General features: G+C 39.3%; 1 protein-coding gene across 2 annotated transcripts in view; it reads left to right on the top strand.

Annotated features, from left to right (window-relative positions):
• Positions 1 to 16,268, top strand: part of dennd2c (DENN/MADD domain containing 2C) — a 34,034-nt gene that overhangs the window by 5,258 nt on the left and 12,508 nt on the right. For both annotated transcript variants that reach the window (XM_030139634.1, XM_030139633.1), the window contains exons 3-12: positions 1,354 to 1,478; positions 5,630 to 5,712; positions 5,858 to 6,016; positions 6,924 to 7,002; positions 7,261 to 7,305; positions 8,797 to 8,984; positions 11,719 to 11,828; positions 13,901 to 13,970; positions 14,286 to 14,363; positions 14,790 to 14,930. In XM_030139634.1, the coding sequence (XP_029995494.1) occupies positions 1,354 to 1,478; positions 5,630 to 5,712; positions 5,858 to 6,016; positions 6,924 to 7,002; positions 7,261 to 7,305; positions 8,797 to 8,984; positions 11,719 to 11,828; positions 13,901 to 13,970; positions 14,286 to 14,363; positions 14,790 to 14,930 (1,078 nt within the window). The remainder of the gene's footprint in view (positions 1 to 1,353; positions 1,479 to 5,629; positions 5,713 to 5,857; positions 6,017 to 6,923; positions 7,003 to 7,260; positions 7,306 to 8,796; positions 8,985 to 11,718; positions 11,829 to 13,900; positions 13,971 to 14,285; positions 14,364 to 14,789; positions 14,931 to 16,268) is intronic.

The raw sequence follows: 16,268 nt of genomic DNA, 5'->3' as shown, positions 1-16,268 counted from the left end.
AGTGTTCGCATTAATTTGGAACTCCATTATATGATTGATCAGTTGGCCTGTGATATAGGTCTCATGATTCTAATTAGGATGCTTTATGCAAGGTCAACTTTACTACTACTACTACTATTATATGTTTATCATGTAGCTGAAGGTACTTGGTGATGTACTTCATGTATTACACTGCCCCTGAAGTGACTATATTTGACTAAAAGGGTCAGAGCTGCAGGAGCGGCACAGTTCAGAGCCTTCTGCAGGGGGTTATGAGTGAGCTAATGCTACAAGTTAGCTTACTGACTTGCTAAAACATCAAACTTCATCAAGTGCTATGTCAGTGTAGCCTATTAAGTACAACTGCAGTCAAGCCATCCTCCTAGGGGAAAAAGGATTTTATTAAAGAACAAGAAACTCACAAAATCTGACTCAGCAACAAGTGAGCTCTCAATCACACCTGTTAACCAAAACCTGACACTGCATTTATCAAAGCTTCTATTTGGCCTGCAATCTTATTAACAGAGCAGTAATTTAAAGATAGACCACCACTTCACTTTGTTACTAGTCCAAATAAAACGAAAAAGACCAGAGTGATTCCTGGAAAAAAAAAATGGTTTAGTATTTCTAGAGAGAAGTTCTATGGGAGGCAGGGCTTTCCGGAGCCAACCCCAAAACTGTTACAACTTTAAGATACTTCAGAAATGGATTCATTTTTACCCTTTGCTCTTCCCCAGCTTCACCCTATTCTCAAAACATGAACATGTGCTCCCAAAAATAAGATGACAGTGTTCAAAATGCCAAACTCGGCTTCAAAATGGTAGGCTCCAAAAATGTGGACTGCCAAACTGTAATCTCCTGGGAGCATCGTGCACATTTTATGTATAATCTTGGGAATTACATCATCCATGAGTATAAATCCTCTCAGTAGTCAAACAGATTATTGGAGATACATAATATACAAGTGCAACTGAGCATGTGTAAAACAAATAATTGTACACATAAAAACTGCACAATAAAAAGCATGTAGAAGGAATGTGAATTAGTATCTGGACATGGTTTTGTTGAACTAAATTAGGTCCTTTTTTAAAAGTAGCAGGGGCTTAATTTTTACATGACAGCTGACATTGTCATATCGCCAGCTGCTACACATATCTCTGTCTAAATCCTTTCACGCTGTGTCTCCAGTTTGCTTTTGCACCATATGCTCAGTGATCTCCCTTATGCCAGTGTTTCACTCAGTTTTTCTGTCTAGTTTCAACATAAGGAATTTAGTGGTGAAACAATGTCTGCACATTTGATAGTGAACAAGAGAAAAGTAGACTATCTTTAGGACCCTTTTACTCACCACCTTCCCCTCCCTCATTGCCACAGGAAGTCCTTTGAGTACGAGGATGCAGAGCGTTTGACAGCAAAGCCAGGCTCTTTGGGAGGTGAGGCTCGGAACTCGGGCCTATACCATGCCTACTCTGACGACAATATATATGAGGACATCATCTGTAAGTGAAGCTTTCTGCATCTTTGATGAATAAACTCTATTCAGGTAGTTTTCTAAACAATCTAATTCATCATAGAGGGCACAAATATAGACAAAGGCATATGAAAACAATGCCAAACTTAAATAATAAGCAAGTCTAATAATAGTCAATTTTATATTAACTTAAAAGAAGAAGCGTTTACTTCCTCAGTTTCTGTCTTGTTCTTCCACTTTTGTGGGCCCTGAAAAGAATAGAAAAAGTTTTTGCCGTGTGCATGACCTGCTAGAGGATGCAGGGATGTGTTGAGGCTGGTAGGGGGTCATGAAGTCCGCTGTATATCTGAGAGTGAAATCTTAAAATCCTCAGATCCACTATAAAAATGATTGATTGCCAGTGAAGTCTTCTTCCATCAGATCTGGCTGCAGCATTTTAAACCAGTAGAATTTTGCTGAGGTCTTGCTATGATATGCATGAATGAGAGTATTGCAGTAATCAAAAAATAAATAGTAGAGTTACTGTTTGTGAATTCTTTGAGAGCGCTTGATCATTTCAGATGTCTGTCCCTCAACCAGCTGAATTTGCTCTGATCTTGTGCACATCATCAGCTGAATGTGCAGTTCATTTTATTCAAATTGTCCATTTACATATCGGTACATTACAATACTGGTGTAGAGCTGCATAAACAGCAATACTGTAAATAAACTGAACTAAGAATAAAGAATCATTCAAGTGCATTGGACATGCAGGTTAAAAGTAGGACAATGGTTATAGTATAGATGGATATAGTATAGATATAGTTTATGATCACTTGAACAGTTGGAGAAGAGGACATTGGATGACTCATCCAATGTCATCCAATGTTAAAAGTGGTGGAATGTGCACTGGGCTACATATTGCAGAGGTAGCCCAGAAGCCAGAAAGTTTTTAGTGAATGCACCGGTGAGTTTTGACTCCAGTTCTAATTATAGATTCATGGTGGTTTTGTGTCCAGATTGATTAAGACTGGGCTGGGGGTGGTGGCCTCACTACATTCCTGTTTTTACAGGAAACACAGGATTATGCTAAAGCACATACCACTTTGGTAGTAATTCTGTGGGGAAATACATTTTGCAGAAAATATGTCTTTGTTGCTTTTATTTAAAACTGCAGGAGCCAGTATTTGAAAATATATACCTTTCTTTTGCATCTCTCTCCCCTTGGTCCAAATTACAAGACTAACTGGACATTGAATCAGGCTTTACCAGACTTGGGTTCAATTCCTGGTCCATGTCCTTTGCTGCATGTTATTTTCCCACCTCTCACTCACCCTTCCCTTTCTGTCTTTGAAAGGTTGAGTTACTAATTGATAATTAATTAATTAGTAATTAATTGATAATTAATTACTAATTAATTTCCCCATGGTGGGATACATAAAGTCTTATCTTAATAAAGACAAGATGCCCAAAAAATATTTTAAAAAAGACTAAATACTGATTAACCTAGTGCTGTTTCACACCCTGTGGAAAAGAAAAGCCACATCACATTTCCAAACTTCTGTTTTAGCGCCACAGGTTAGAACAATCAAGTCATGTCTAAGAAATCTTAACAGTGACTAATCTTTACAATTCAGTTATATATTTTATCTCTCCTACCTCTCTAAAAACACTTGTGATTTGATTTTGTGGCCAGAATACCTGTTTCATCTGAGACCACTTAAGTTTTAGCATGCTGAAAGCTTACTGTGGATTTTATACTAAACAGCCCCCAAAAAACTATCAAGTGCTGCAACCTGCCTTTCAGAATAGTTAAAAATAAATTCACTTTTCTGTGAATTTCATTTACAAGAAAATATAAAGATCTATTCAAAGAAAACTCTATCACTCTGTGGTCACCCCTCTCCATGTCCCTGACAGGTCAAATCAACTCAGTTAAAACAAGAAAAGCACTCGGAGAGCACAGACCTCCACCAAGACAGAACTGCCCCCCCAAATCACCACCAAAATTTTATAATTTCTTCCTTGTGCCAGTATCAACATTTCCTGAAAATTTCCTGAAAATCCAGCCATAACTTTTTGAGTTATCTTGCTAACAAACAAACAAACAAACAAACACGAACACACGCAAACACACAAAGCAAAGTGATCACAATACCTACTGGTGGAGGTAATGAACATCTTGACTAAATTCTTCTATCTTTTTCAGGCCTTCCCTGCATTTACACCCATTTCTTTTTTTGATCAGCTGGATGCGACTATCCCATCTTACATTTGGTAGGGGAAACATGCCTGTCTAAATAAGTCCTACCTTCAAAAAACACTAAAGCCAGTGGAGGCCTCTCTCTCCTAAATTTTCATTTGTTATTGGTCTGGTAACCTATATGGTCTGGCATATATCTTTTTTCGCCTTACTGAGTGGCAGTGGAGCTGCACTCAACTAAAAACATCTATTCATGCATTATTTGGACTTCCACTCCCCCACATCAAATCTATCTGTAACCCTGTGGTTAAACATACTTTAAAATATGGGTTCAATTCAGGACACACTTTGGCTCACATGGCTTCTCTTAAGTCCCATCACTTCAAACCATCTTTTTCAACCATCTGTTCAAAATGCTGATTTTCAGGAATGTCATAGGAAGAGTATTAGACATTTCAGAAATCTGTCTGTAGATAATACTCTTGCATCATTAGAACAGCTAGGCAAGAAAATGTGACCTTTTGAATTTAGAGTTCTTCAGGTATTTACAGGCCAGACATTTTGTGCTCTTCTCTATGTCCAGTATAGATACCTTGTTTGACATATCATTAATGGATACAGTTCTCTCTAAATCCATCCCACAAAAGGCTCATCTCAGTGGCTTAATGTCGAATCTAAAGGGTTATCTGATGGTCAAACTTAGAGCAGCTTGGGAGGAAGATCTGGGTGTGACTTTATCAGAAGTCACCTGGAATTCCATACTTGGACTTGTTAACTCTACCTCCCTATGTGCCTGTCACTGTTTGATTCAGTTAAAGGTGGTGCATGGGATGCGCATACCCAAAAATAAACTATTCCATATTTACCCCGAGGTTAGTCCTTACTGTAAAAATGTAAGATTTCCAAAGCCACCCTCATCTATATGTACTGGTTCTGACCCAGCTTCACGAAGTACTGGTCCGAGGTTTGCAGTACTTGATCTCTAATTTTAAAGGTAAAGTTGGAACCAAACCCTCTGGCTAGTATTACTGAGGAGGAGGCACATTTAACTTCTGAAAAGTGTCCTCCCCTGGCTTTTGCTTCCCTCTTGGCTCTGTGTGCTATTTTATTCAAGTGGAAAGACGCTGCCCCATGCACTCCTGTGCAATGGTTTACCGACGTTATGTCCTGCCTAAAACTTGAGAAAATCGAACACTTGCTTCATCATTCGAGTGGAGTGTTCCGGAAGGTTCGGGGTCCTTTTCTGAACACATTCCAAGGGCTGTTTGCAGCTTGATGCCATTTCTTGCACCAGTTGGTTGCTGGATGGGAGTCTTGAGGCATTGTGGTGGGTGCATTCAATGTTGCTCACTTTGATGCCAGTGACTAAAGAGTTGGGTTTTTTTTTTTTTTGTTGTTTTTTTAAGTTTCTTGGGGGTTCTCTTCGGCTTGTTTGAAGTTTCTGTTGTACCCAAATGTGTGTGCATTTGTGTGTTGGTGTACACATGTGTCCATGGAAGGTTTGCACAGTTTCAATAAAAAAAAAAAAGAAGCATACTTCTTCCACCACTGATTGTTAATATTGATTATCCTTTCTATTATTCTTTTTTGTGGGCAAAAATTACATAAAAGTAGGAATCAAAATTAGCAGATAAATCATTGGGTATTTTGGGAATATATATATTACCTTGATTTTAGCCATTAAAAAAAAAACTAAGCCAGAGTTTAATTTTATCTTGCATTGATGGAAGTGACTGCACTGTAGTTTCCGAATAAATCAGGACTTGTAGGAATAACCATATGTGCCTAACTATAGAAGAGCTGTGAAAAGATTGTGGAGAAAAAAAATCTTATTTTACTTTTTTGTATTGTTTTTCTTTTACTTTTTTTCATGTTGACTTGTTACTGAATTGCTGTTACGTTTGCATATAGTTTGCTGGAATTCCTCACTGTGTGGACCCCATAAAATATCCAGGTGTCCTATGACCCTTCTCAGCCATCAGTTTGTGTTCCCTCAGGTGACATGACCAGAGATAACCCCTACGAGGATGTCAAACTCTCTCCAGTGTGTCTCCCTATTGTCAGACCTCATGGCCCAAAGGTACAAGGAGATGTTCCCCATGTGTTTTGCTTTGCTCCCTACACAAATCTTTCTGTTACCTCTGGGTGACTGTATCTCATAGTCCTCACTTAACCTGAATTTTTAAGGCAGGAACAAGTTTTAACATACAGTTCTTGTCTTCCAGCCTCCTCCAAAACCTCACACTTTACAAGGCCATGCTGGCAGAGTGGAGAGAAAGGGGTTCCAAGCATCTACAGCATCCAAAGCCCTAACCCTTTTAGATAATCCTAAAGCAGCTCCAGCACGATGTGCAACCACTCAGAAAACACTGCGGATTCCTCAGGTACTGTAAATGATATGGACTCTGTGTACACGCACAGGCATCTGGTAGAGCAACAAAGAGATGAGTGACGTGTGAAAAATGGGGGTGGTGACTTGCCGAGCAGGAAAGAGGCTGAAAGAAATAGATAGTGGCAGCACAACAGTAAACACAGGAATACTTGTCAGAATTCAAACATTAGACTTATATCTGTACAAGCCATGGCAGTGGGCAGACTGTGGACAGAGACGAACTTAATCACTGAGGTACAGTAAAATATATGTAAATGTACGTCAGAACTAGATAAACTATTAAACTGATAAGACACTTGTGTTTCCGCAGTTTTGAAAACTGGTACGCAGGCTTTTTTTAGACAATGAAATGCTCCCTGTTCCAGTCTTTTTATTTTCCATTTTCTGTTATTCCATGTAAACTTACAATGAATACCTTCAAGAAGCAGAAAATGTAACATTCAGGAAAGTCTTTAAAATCTTTAAAATTACATTTTTGTTGAAGATGATAAACCATTGAAAATAGGCGTAGACCTAATAATGTCTCATTATGTCATTTTCTACCTTACAACACTGCCATTTTCTTGGTAATGACACTATTTTCTGTCCGCACTGTCATTGTCATGTATAATTTGCCTGTTCAGCTGCTTATGCTTAGTGCGTCCTCTTCTAGATAATTTACAGCTTCCTGTATGAGTTAAATCCAACTGTTCATGTGTATTAATGCAGGGTTCTATCATACACAGTAGGCCTCTCTTCAGGCATTCATACTAGAATGTAGGAATGTAAGATAAAAAAAATGCTGAAAATCCATAATACAATTATGTACTTAGAGGCTGTTATATCTCGACTCCCTCTAATCATCATTCTGTAAAAGATGTGAAATTACTGGGTTGACAAGCGCGTGTTCTACTCTGCAGTATGTCAACAAGATCGAGACCATTTTCGACGACAAGCGAGGGAGGAAGAGAGTGAAGAACCAGGGAGTAGCAGTGCGAGGTGTGACACACACACAGTCAGACACACACACAGCAGATGTCCAAATGTCACCCACATCAACACTTGACTAAGATTAAGTTAACCCTCCTGGTGGAAATACCCATCTTTTGATGATACACACAAGGCCAGCTGCATTAGACGAAGCCACTGATTATGAAACAAAGGCAGACTGTCTGTATCTGATTATGGCTTCACAAACTTTTTCATTCCTCTACTAATCTCTCCTCCCTCCCCCTTTCCGTTAATTCATATTAACAGAGGAGACCAGCGGGACAGAGAGCGACCCTGAGGACAGCACCAAAGGTATCACTGCAAAGTTAATATGTCTATAATGTCCAGTTATATTTTATGTATCTGGCACACAAGTACACATTCTTAAACAGAGTTTGAAACACTGCTTGTGTTAGTCAGCTATTTAATACTAGTGTAATTAAGTATGAGCAAGTAGGAAGAAATGAAAACTCTCCACCAGGAAAATCTGTAACTTCTTCCAGGAATTTATTAGTTTCAGCAAAGTCATTTTTGTTTATCATTTCCTGGAAATGTTCACCACATTGCATATTTGAAGAAATGCAACAAATAGTAATACAAGATAATATTCTGTGGTCTACACATGGTGACAAATGTTGAACAGAACATGACAACAATGACTTCCTATAGTCACTGCAGTCCAGAATTGTGATGTTTCACCTGGTGTTGTTGCATTTTCTCCAAAGGGGGAAACAAAAGAGACATTTGACTCTTGACCAAAAATGTCAACTTGCATTTCATCATGGTTTCCACAGAATTTTTTTTAAAAAAGCTTTAATGTCTAAAATTCAATAACACTGATCTGCAAACAAAATGCTTTCAGAATAGAAGAATGAAACATTACGAGATTTGGGTGACAAATAAAAATGAGTAAAAACTGCTTGTTCTCTGCTCTAGTTTTAAAGATAGAATTGGGTTGAAATGTGAAATTCTATGAGAGAATGGGTTTTACTTAAAAGAGTTTTTTGTCTTTGTCTAGTTCTACTTTAAGGAGTGATATTTTGCTTTTTTAAATGGAATTATGCATTTTAAAACATTTCCCTGTGGTCTACATAAACTGTAAGCGCTATGCTTGGGTCTGAATTATTCATTAATTCAACTCCACAGGTCCATCTTCAACCCTATTTCTGAGTAATGCTACCATTAGCATAGAAATCATGTCAGCTAATGTCAATTAACAACCGTCTCTTAGCAAATCACTGACTCTAACACACTTCTCAAAGGCACAGATCATACCTTAAACACTTAAATGTGTACTGAAGACAAGGACTGATCACACAGTATTAAAAGGGAACGGTTTAAAATGTTTGTATTTTGTGATTCTGACATTGTTATAATCTCGTCTGGAAAGGTAAAGGCATTTTCTGAACATAGAAATTAAATTTGTTGAAACCCGTGGAAACACTAGAAGGATACAGGCTTTGTCAACAGTGAATTCATCCATCATTTGTTGAGATATTTGGGTCTGGACTAGAAGTCGTGCTCTGACTAACCAGTACGTCACTAACTAAAACCCAAAGAGAAAGCTTTCAAACAACATCAGGAATGGCATCTGTGAAAGGCAAAACAATGAGTCGGATGAAAAACGTGGTTTTGGCTTTCACTTACTGCTGTGGAAAACAGGCCACTAGTTCTCCAGGACATTTATGTTTCTCCACAGTTTGATCACAGTGAAGTTCACAATAATTGTGTCAAGAAAAGGCCTTGTATTGTTCCTCAGTGTTCAGGGACACCGTTACCATATTGTTTCACTGTGGTGTTCAGGAGGCTCCAGGAGATCAGTTTACATCCAGTCCACACTGAAGCGTCGGCCAGGTTACCGCACCCTGGAGAGAGACCTCATCCAGCTGCAGCAGCAGCAGCTCTTCCAGATCTTCGTGGTGGTGTCGCTGAGAAAAAGTTCCCTGGGAAACACCTACTCCCCTGAAATTACACAACAGTTCCCTAAAATGGTGAGAAGTCTTGACCCCACCCATCTTTAGGACAAAGGACAAACCTCTGCTTTGATCATAACTCATGAACTGGATGGTATTTGGGCTGATTCATTTAAGTCAAAACTTTAATCTTATTTGGCAAAATTAAAGGAAGATGATTCTTGTTTCCTTAAGGAGTATGAGCAGTCTTTTAAAAGGGAACTTCCAAGATTTAGTTAAAAGCTTTGACCAATACTCTGATTCACTAAAAACTCTTCGTCACTTGGAACACCTCATATTTTTCACATGTTTTGGTATCCATATATTTAACAGCTGTATGTTGAAACATGGTAATTTTTCCTTCCTAGGATTACACCACACACACAATAATAATAGCAGGATTAGTTCTGGGATTTTATACAGGGGTCAGATGAGTTACTTGCAAAAGCATTTTGGCCACCAAAAAAACAAACCTACATAGTCTCTACCCACTCTAAAACCCCTTTTACACAGCACTTCCGTTCCAGGAATATTTCACCTTTATTGTCAGTCTGCCCCAGGGCAGCTGTGGCTACAGATGTAGTTTACCACCACCAGAGTGTGAATGTGAGCACGAATGAATAATGGGTCAATAATGTAAAGCGCTTTGGGTGTCTAGAAAGGCGCTATATAAATCCAATCCATTATTATTATTATTCTGGAATGATGTCTGTGTAAACGAAATGGTGGGATCATTTGGTCCCACCTCTGTCACAACTTCATAAAACCTCTGGGGGTAGTAACGGAGCTGTGATAAAAGTGGAATCATGATTCAGGAACGCTATGTAAAAGGAACACCTCTCGTTCTGCAACTAAGGTGTACAGTAAACAAACACGTCAATGCGACCAGAAAGATGTCGAACTGGGGAGAGAGCAGAGTTATTGTCACTTCGGGCTATCCATGCTAACGTTTGTGGAACGGTGAAATACTCTGGAGAGGTTAGCAACACCGCTATGCTTGGGGTATTTCAGACGCACAAGTTATATGTCACACTATACGCTGTGCTGCGTCACTGCCCCCTTGATTCTGGAACACGAGTCCATTCTGTAAAAGTCCAGCCTGTTTCACCTCTGTTACTCCTTTGACTTGGCTGTGGAAATCGGTCAATGGTGGCAAAAAGGTGGAATCACCGTCTCACTTTTTTCCAGGATCTCTGTGTAAAAGTGGCTTAATATGAATATTTTTCTGTCTTTTCTCCGTCTGTTTTTAAGAAAAATTATGGCCGCATGACTTTCATTTTACACAATATCTCTGTCCACCCGACAACATAAAACCACTACAAACCAGTAAAGTCTCAAACAACCCAATGCTTCTGTTGGACTGTAAACTGTGGAAAGCGCAGACCTTCAGATAATGGTGGCTACAGCGGATGTAGAGGCTTTAGTCTGTTGACAGACACGTGTTTGTCTCCAAGTGCGTCTGTGCTGATCGTGATCTACTGTAGGTAAAATTCTGACTTGCCTATAATCGATCTTTCTGGTGCACATTCATTACACTAAGTAATAAAAGGCATAAGCAAACTGGAGTGTGACACCATTGTTCTGTAATTTCTTCACTTTTCACTATCCATACAAACACACAAACTTCACTCTGGAATGTGTTTCTAAAAATCTAAAATTTTGCAACGTAAGATACCATTTATGTGTGGATGAGAGACCCAAATGTAGAGAATATCCTCATTAATGTGGACAGGGCATTAATAACAAATGATATCATTTGCAGTAAAAGCTGTGTTTAGCATTTTTCCACAGCTTTTCTGATGAGAAACTAAAGCTCAAAAGTGCTACAAGAATCCTTTGAAAAAAGCAGTAATTTTAAAACTCCAGGTCTAGTACAACTTTGATTGTTAATGTGCTGGAAAGTTATGATCTGAATTAAAGTGTTAAAACACTGAAACAAATTAACCAACTGAGATAGTGGTAGACCAGCAACTCTTGTGGTCTCTGAGTTTTTCAGAATTTTTTCAGAAGAGACTGGTGATTTGAATAGTGCATCAGTGCCTTCCTGTTTGTCAGGTGGGAAGGCAAAGCTTTGAAAAAAATAAATTATGAAAACGGCATGCACTTCTAATATTATATATTTATTCATTTGGCAACTTAAAATTATCATTTGTTTCAATGGAGTCTGGAGACTTTGATGAGGTGGGAAAGTATTCTGTATCTACTGTCCACTTAAATGTGTGCAATTTTTGCTATTCTCTCAATCAATAACAAAACATACCAGTTCTGAGCCACCACTTCAGCATATACTCTATATGACTGAACATTAGAGCATTTCACAAAAAGTTAAACCAAGAAAAAATTTGGAGTTTTATGAACATCATGTTTATGACATGTATTCACTCGGCAACATACAGATTTAAAGGTTAAGAATTTTAAAAAATTTAAAATGATGTTTCATTTTATGTTTTTAATTGCTTTTTTAGCAGTAATGTTGCATTGCTTCGTTTCATTACTGGAATTCTGTTTCTCCAAAGTGGGGGCGTGTTGACCGCTGTCTATTGCAAGGAATTCACCCACAATGGATTAAGAGCTCACGCAACCCCACTTCTGAACATACCCTTTAAAGTGCCAGTGAAAAAATAGCCAAGACAGTAAAACCTAGAATGAGTCATGTCTTTTTCCCTAAATGGGATCATTTCTATCGGATTATATTCAAATGCAGTTAAATGATAACTGAGTGCACCTGGGTCCCTCAGGAGCCACAGCTGTAACTGAATTCCCTCTGTTTCAGTTTGAGAAGTCATCCCGTCTGTCCAGAGAGGCTGAGGACCAGCTCAAGGTCATTCCTCAGTTCTGCTTCCCAGACTCACAGGACTGGAAACCCTGTGCACACATGCCAAGGTCAGCTCAGACACGACACCATAGTTCTGTCCAGTTCTAAGATCTCTTCTTTGCTGTAATCAAACATTCCAATCTATACTATATTATTTCAATCCATACAAGTAAATATAAATAAATAAATCTAACTGAAAATAGAATGAAATCAGTTTCCTCCGCAGGGTGGCTGGGCGCACCCTTAGGGATAGGGTGAGGAGCTCAGTCACCAGGGAGGAGCTCGGAGTAGAGCCGCTGCTCCTCCGCGTCGAGAGGGGCCAGCTGAGGTGGCTTGGGCATTTGTTTCGGATGCCTCCTGGACGCCTCCCTGGGGAGGTGTTCCGGGCATGTCCCGCCGGGAGGAGACCTCGGGGAAGACCCAGGACACGTTGGAGAGACTATGTCTCTCGGCTGGCCTGGGAACGCTTCGGGGTCCCCCCGGAAGAGCTGGAGGAGGTGTCGGGGGAGAGGGAAGTCTGGGCATCCCTGGTTAGACTGTTACCCCCGCGACCTGGCCCCGGATAAGCGGTGGATAATGGATGGATGGATGGATGAAAATAGAATAGTTGTAAGTGAAAACATTTTATTTAGTTTTTATAGCCCAGTAAAAAATACTAAAACTTAAAGCCCAGATCTTTGAATCATTTTCAAATAACTACCTCATATTACAGAACAGACTAAAATGAGCACAAACTAATAAAAACTAAATTAAAAGTGTACATTTAAAAATATACTTTCAAACCCACTATTTAAGTTATTAAAACTACTTTGATACTGAAGACAAAAGTTAAAATTAAAAAAAAAAAAAAACAATGCAATCATAAACCTGGTTATTAATCAGAATACTTTATTAATCCAAGGGGGAAATTATTGGGTCTTGCACTCACTCCATTCAAGTATAATAAAAAGTAGCAGGAAAGAAATAATCAGTACAACAACAAAAAAAAGCAACTCCCATTTCCTCTTTTTGCATTTTCACACTTTACTTAGAACCTTCTTAAGATCCACTGGTCTTAAGATTTTGATCAGGAGTGTGTGTGTGTGTGTGTGTATATATACACACACACACATTAAAACACTCTATTAAGACAGAAAATTTGAACAGCGATTTGCACAATATATACTAGAAAATGTATTATGAATAAATGTAGTGTTATAGTCATCACTTATGTCAGTTTTAATACACTTGATTTTCTTTTGTTGCTATTACCTCCTCGGCTGCCAGTTGAGGCCTTTGAGGCACACTAACTATCTTCCCAAGTGGATAATAAAAGTTTATGTGAAATAATTAAATTGCCAAGTGTGAAAGGGGCATTGGGCATTGTTTATCTCTGCCGGGGATGGGTCATGGTGGAAATAAGAGTTTTAATCTCAGCCTTTGTCTGTGCAACAAAATAAACTGTTCTTTACCTATAGCCTGCAGGTAATGTTTGAGATACTGGAGAGTTTTTGAAAAAATGTGATTGATCATGCAGAAAGTTTTTATTTTATTTGGTCAGATGAGACCATTTAAGCCCTTGCAGATATTAAGCTCTTAAGATCAGACATAATCCTGTTTTGACCTATGACCAAGTACAACATTGTGGGGTTTACCTTTAAATCCTTGTGCGAGTTTTGTCTGGTTTTCCCTTTAAGACACATTTTTACCTGTACAACCAGCTACAACAGTTGTCTTTAAGTCTGATTGCTTATAGAGACAATAAATGTCACTTAATTTGAAGTTCTGTTAGATCATACTAGTCATGTTTTGTAGAGGACCCCTCAGGTCTTCATGGGTTAAATAACTGAAATCACCCAAATGTACTTGGTGAGTTTACATTGGGCCAGATGATACACACACATGTTGATACACACAGGTTAAATAGCTATTAAGAGTACATTTCCACACCTGTTGTAATGTCTGTGTATAAGCAGTTAATGAGACTCTTCATTATGACAAAAAGTACACCATTTCTTATGTGAAGCATGAAGGTGGACTTCCAGAGTTGTTGGGAGTGTGAACTACAGCAGCACTGGAAAGTTAACCAAAATGACTCGCAGGATGAATGCAACATGAAAGAGGCTATATGTATGTTTTTGTGTGTTGTTTGCTGTTGCAGTGAGACCTTCTCCTTTGTCCTGACCGGAGAGGATGGCAGCCGCTGGTTTTGTTACTGCCGCAAGATCCTGGTAAGTGTGGATATGCTAACATTTGTGCGTGACTCATTCACTTACATGTGTTTATACGTCTGTGATGACATGGCAGTTGGCCATTTGCTTACTCAACATCTCTTGAGGACCAGTACATGTGAATCACAGCCCATAAACCACTTTTGAATCAATGACACAAAGCAAAAAGAATTTCATCATTTTCCCTCTCTTTTGCCTCACAAGGAGAAGATCTTTTATAATGTTTGATATAGTTTAGTTTTCACACCTCTTGAACTCTTGTTCTTCTCTGTTGCCCTTTTTACCACTAAGTGAAACTCTGTCTGTGTTTTCAAGCCCAGTGGAAAAGGGAAGAGGCTTCCTGAAGTGCACTGTATTGTGAGCAAATTGGGGTGTTTCGACCTGTTTGCTAAGGTAAAGCAGCCTCACACTTTATCTCCCCTTGTCTGTCTACGTATAGATTTGTTTCCAGGGAAATGATGAAAGAAGCTGGACTGATGTTGGCTAAACTTGGGCGCTAATCCACTTGAAGTGTCTAAATGTTGCTGCCTTAAAACTGTGTATGAGAGTGGAATGAGGCTCCACTGGACGATAATCCTCAGCAATCACTGGGTGTGTTTGTTAAAAAAAAAAAAAGGGGGGGGGGTGGACAGAAATTGTATGGACTTAATAAGTGTCCCACCCATCTTCCAACCAGCCAAGTAGAATTCTCAAACCTGAAACCTGTGTTTGTTCTGTTCCTGTTGTTGATAAATCTGATACTGTTCAGACTGTGATTGATGATCACAGTCAGTCTCTTCAGAATTCTGTTTCACACTCTCTGTCTGTCTGTTCATCCAGATTTTAGAGTTAGTAGAGAAGCGCAGGGAGATTTCGCCTGCCCTGGTTTACCCTTTCATGCGTAGTGTGATGGAGGCCCCGTTTCCAGCTCCTGGACGCACCGTCACCGTCAAGAGCTTCCTCCCCGGCTCTGGGAATGAGGTAACACTGTAACCAAAAGAGGAAATGTTAATAAGTAGGTTCAGTTCCTCCCAACCGCCCCATTCTGCAGATTCACAGTGACTCAGAATGGGAGGTTATCTGTGTAAACAATAGGGACTGCTTTTTCAACTTTGAAGCATTCATGTTGGGACAGATATATATATATATATATATATATATATATATATATATATATATATATATATATATATATATATATTTTTTTTTTTTTTTTTTTTAACAGTCAACAGCAGCCATTTGAGTCATTATTGTTTACAGACATGGAGGAATGGGGGAGGAGAAGACAGGGGGAGAAGAGAAGGAAAGAGTGAAGGGGGGAGAAAAAGGAAGAATAAGGTGGCGAAGGCCCTCACCAGAAAATATCGACAGTACTAACAATAACAACCATGGCGATAATTATAATGGTAACAGTAACTAGAACAAGCACTGAGTAAACTGGGCAGAAAGACAGAAAAACAAACAAATAAACCAAAAAAATTACAATAAAATAAAATAAATAAGAACTATTAAATGAGGAATATAAGAAAAGAAAACATGACCAGAATATCATAAATAACGACAGCCCAGCGTTGCCTGTTACTTGAATGTTCATTTCTTTACTGTAAGCCATCTCCAAAGACATTTCAGAGAATTTGGCAGTACATCCAACTGGCCTCACAACCGCAGACCATGTGTAACCACACCAGCCCAGGACCTCCACATCCAGCATTTTCATCTCTAAGACCATCTGAGACCAGCCACCCAGACAGCTGCTGCAACAATCAGTTTGCATAACCAAAGAATTTCTTCAAAAACTGTCAGAAACCGTCTCAGGGAAGCTCATCTGCATGCTTGTTGTCCTCATCGGGGTCTTGACCTGACTGCAGTTCATCATCGTAACCGACTTGAGTGGGCAAATGCTCACATTCAATGGCCTCTGACACTTTGGAGAGGTGTTCCCTTCACAGATGAATCACGGTTTTCACTGTACAGGGCAGATGGCAGACAGCGTGTATGGCGTCATGTGGGTGAGCGGTTTGCTGATGTCAGCGTTGTGAATCAAGTAGCCCATGGTAACAGTGGGGTTATGGTATGGGCAGGCGTATGTTATGGATGACCAACACAGCTGCATTTTGTTGATGGCTTTTTGAATGCACAGTTACCGTGACGAGATTCTGAGGCCCATCGTGCCGTTCATTCACGACCATCACCTCATGTTGCAGCTTGATAATGCACGGCCCCATGTTGCAGGGATCTGTACACAATTCCTAGAAGCTGAAAACATCACAGTTCTTGCATGGCCAGCATATGGACATGTCACCCATTGAGCATGTTTGG

Source organism: Sphaeramia orbicularis, chromosome 7 (genome assembly GCF_902148855.1).
Source record: "Sphaeramia orbicularis chromosome 7, fSphaOr1.1, whole genome shotgun sequence".
Lineage (NCBI taxonomy): Eukaryota > Metazoa > Chordata > Actinopteri > Kurtiformes > Apogonidae > Sphaeramia > Sphaeramia orbicularis.
This window is presented reverse-complemented; position numbering and strand designations above follow the sequence as displayed.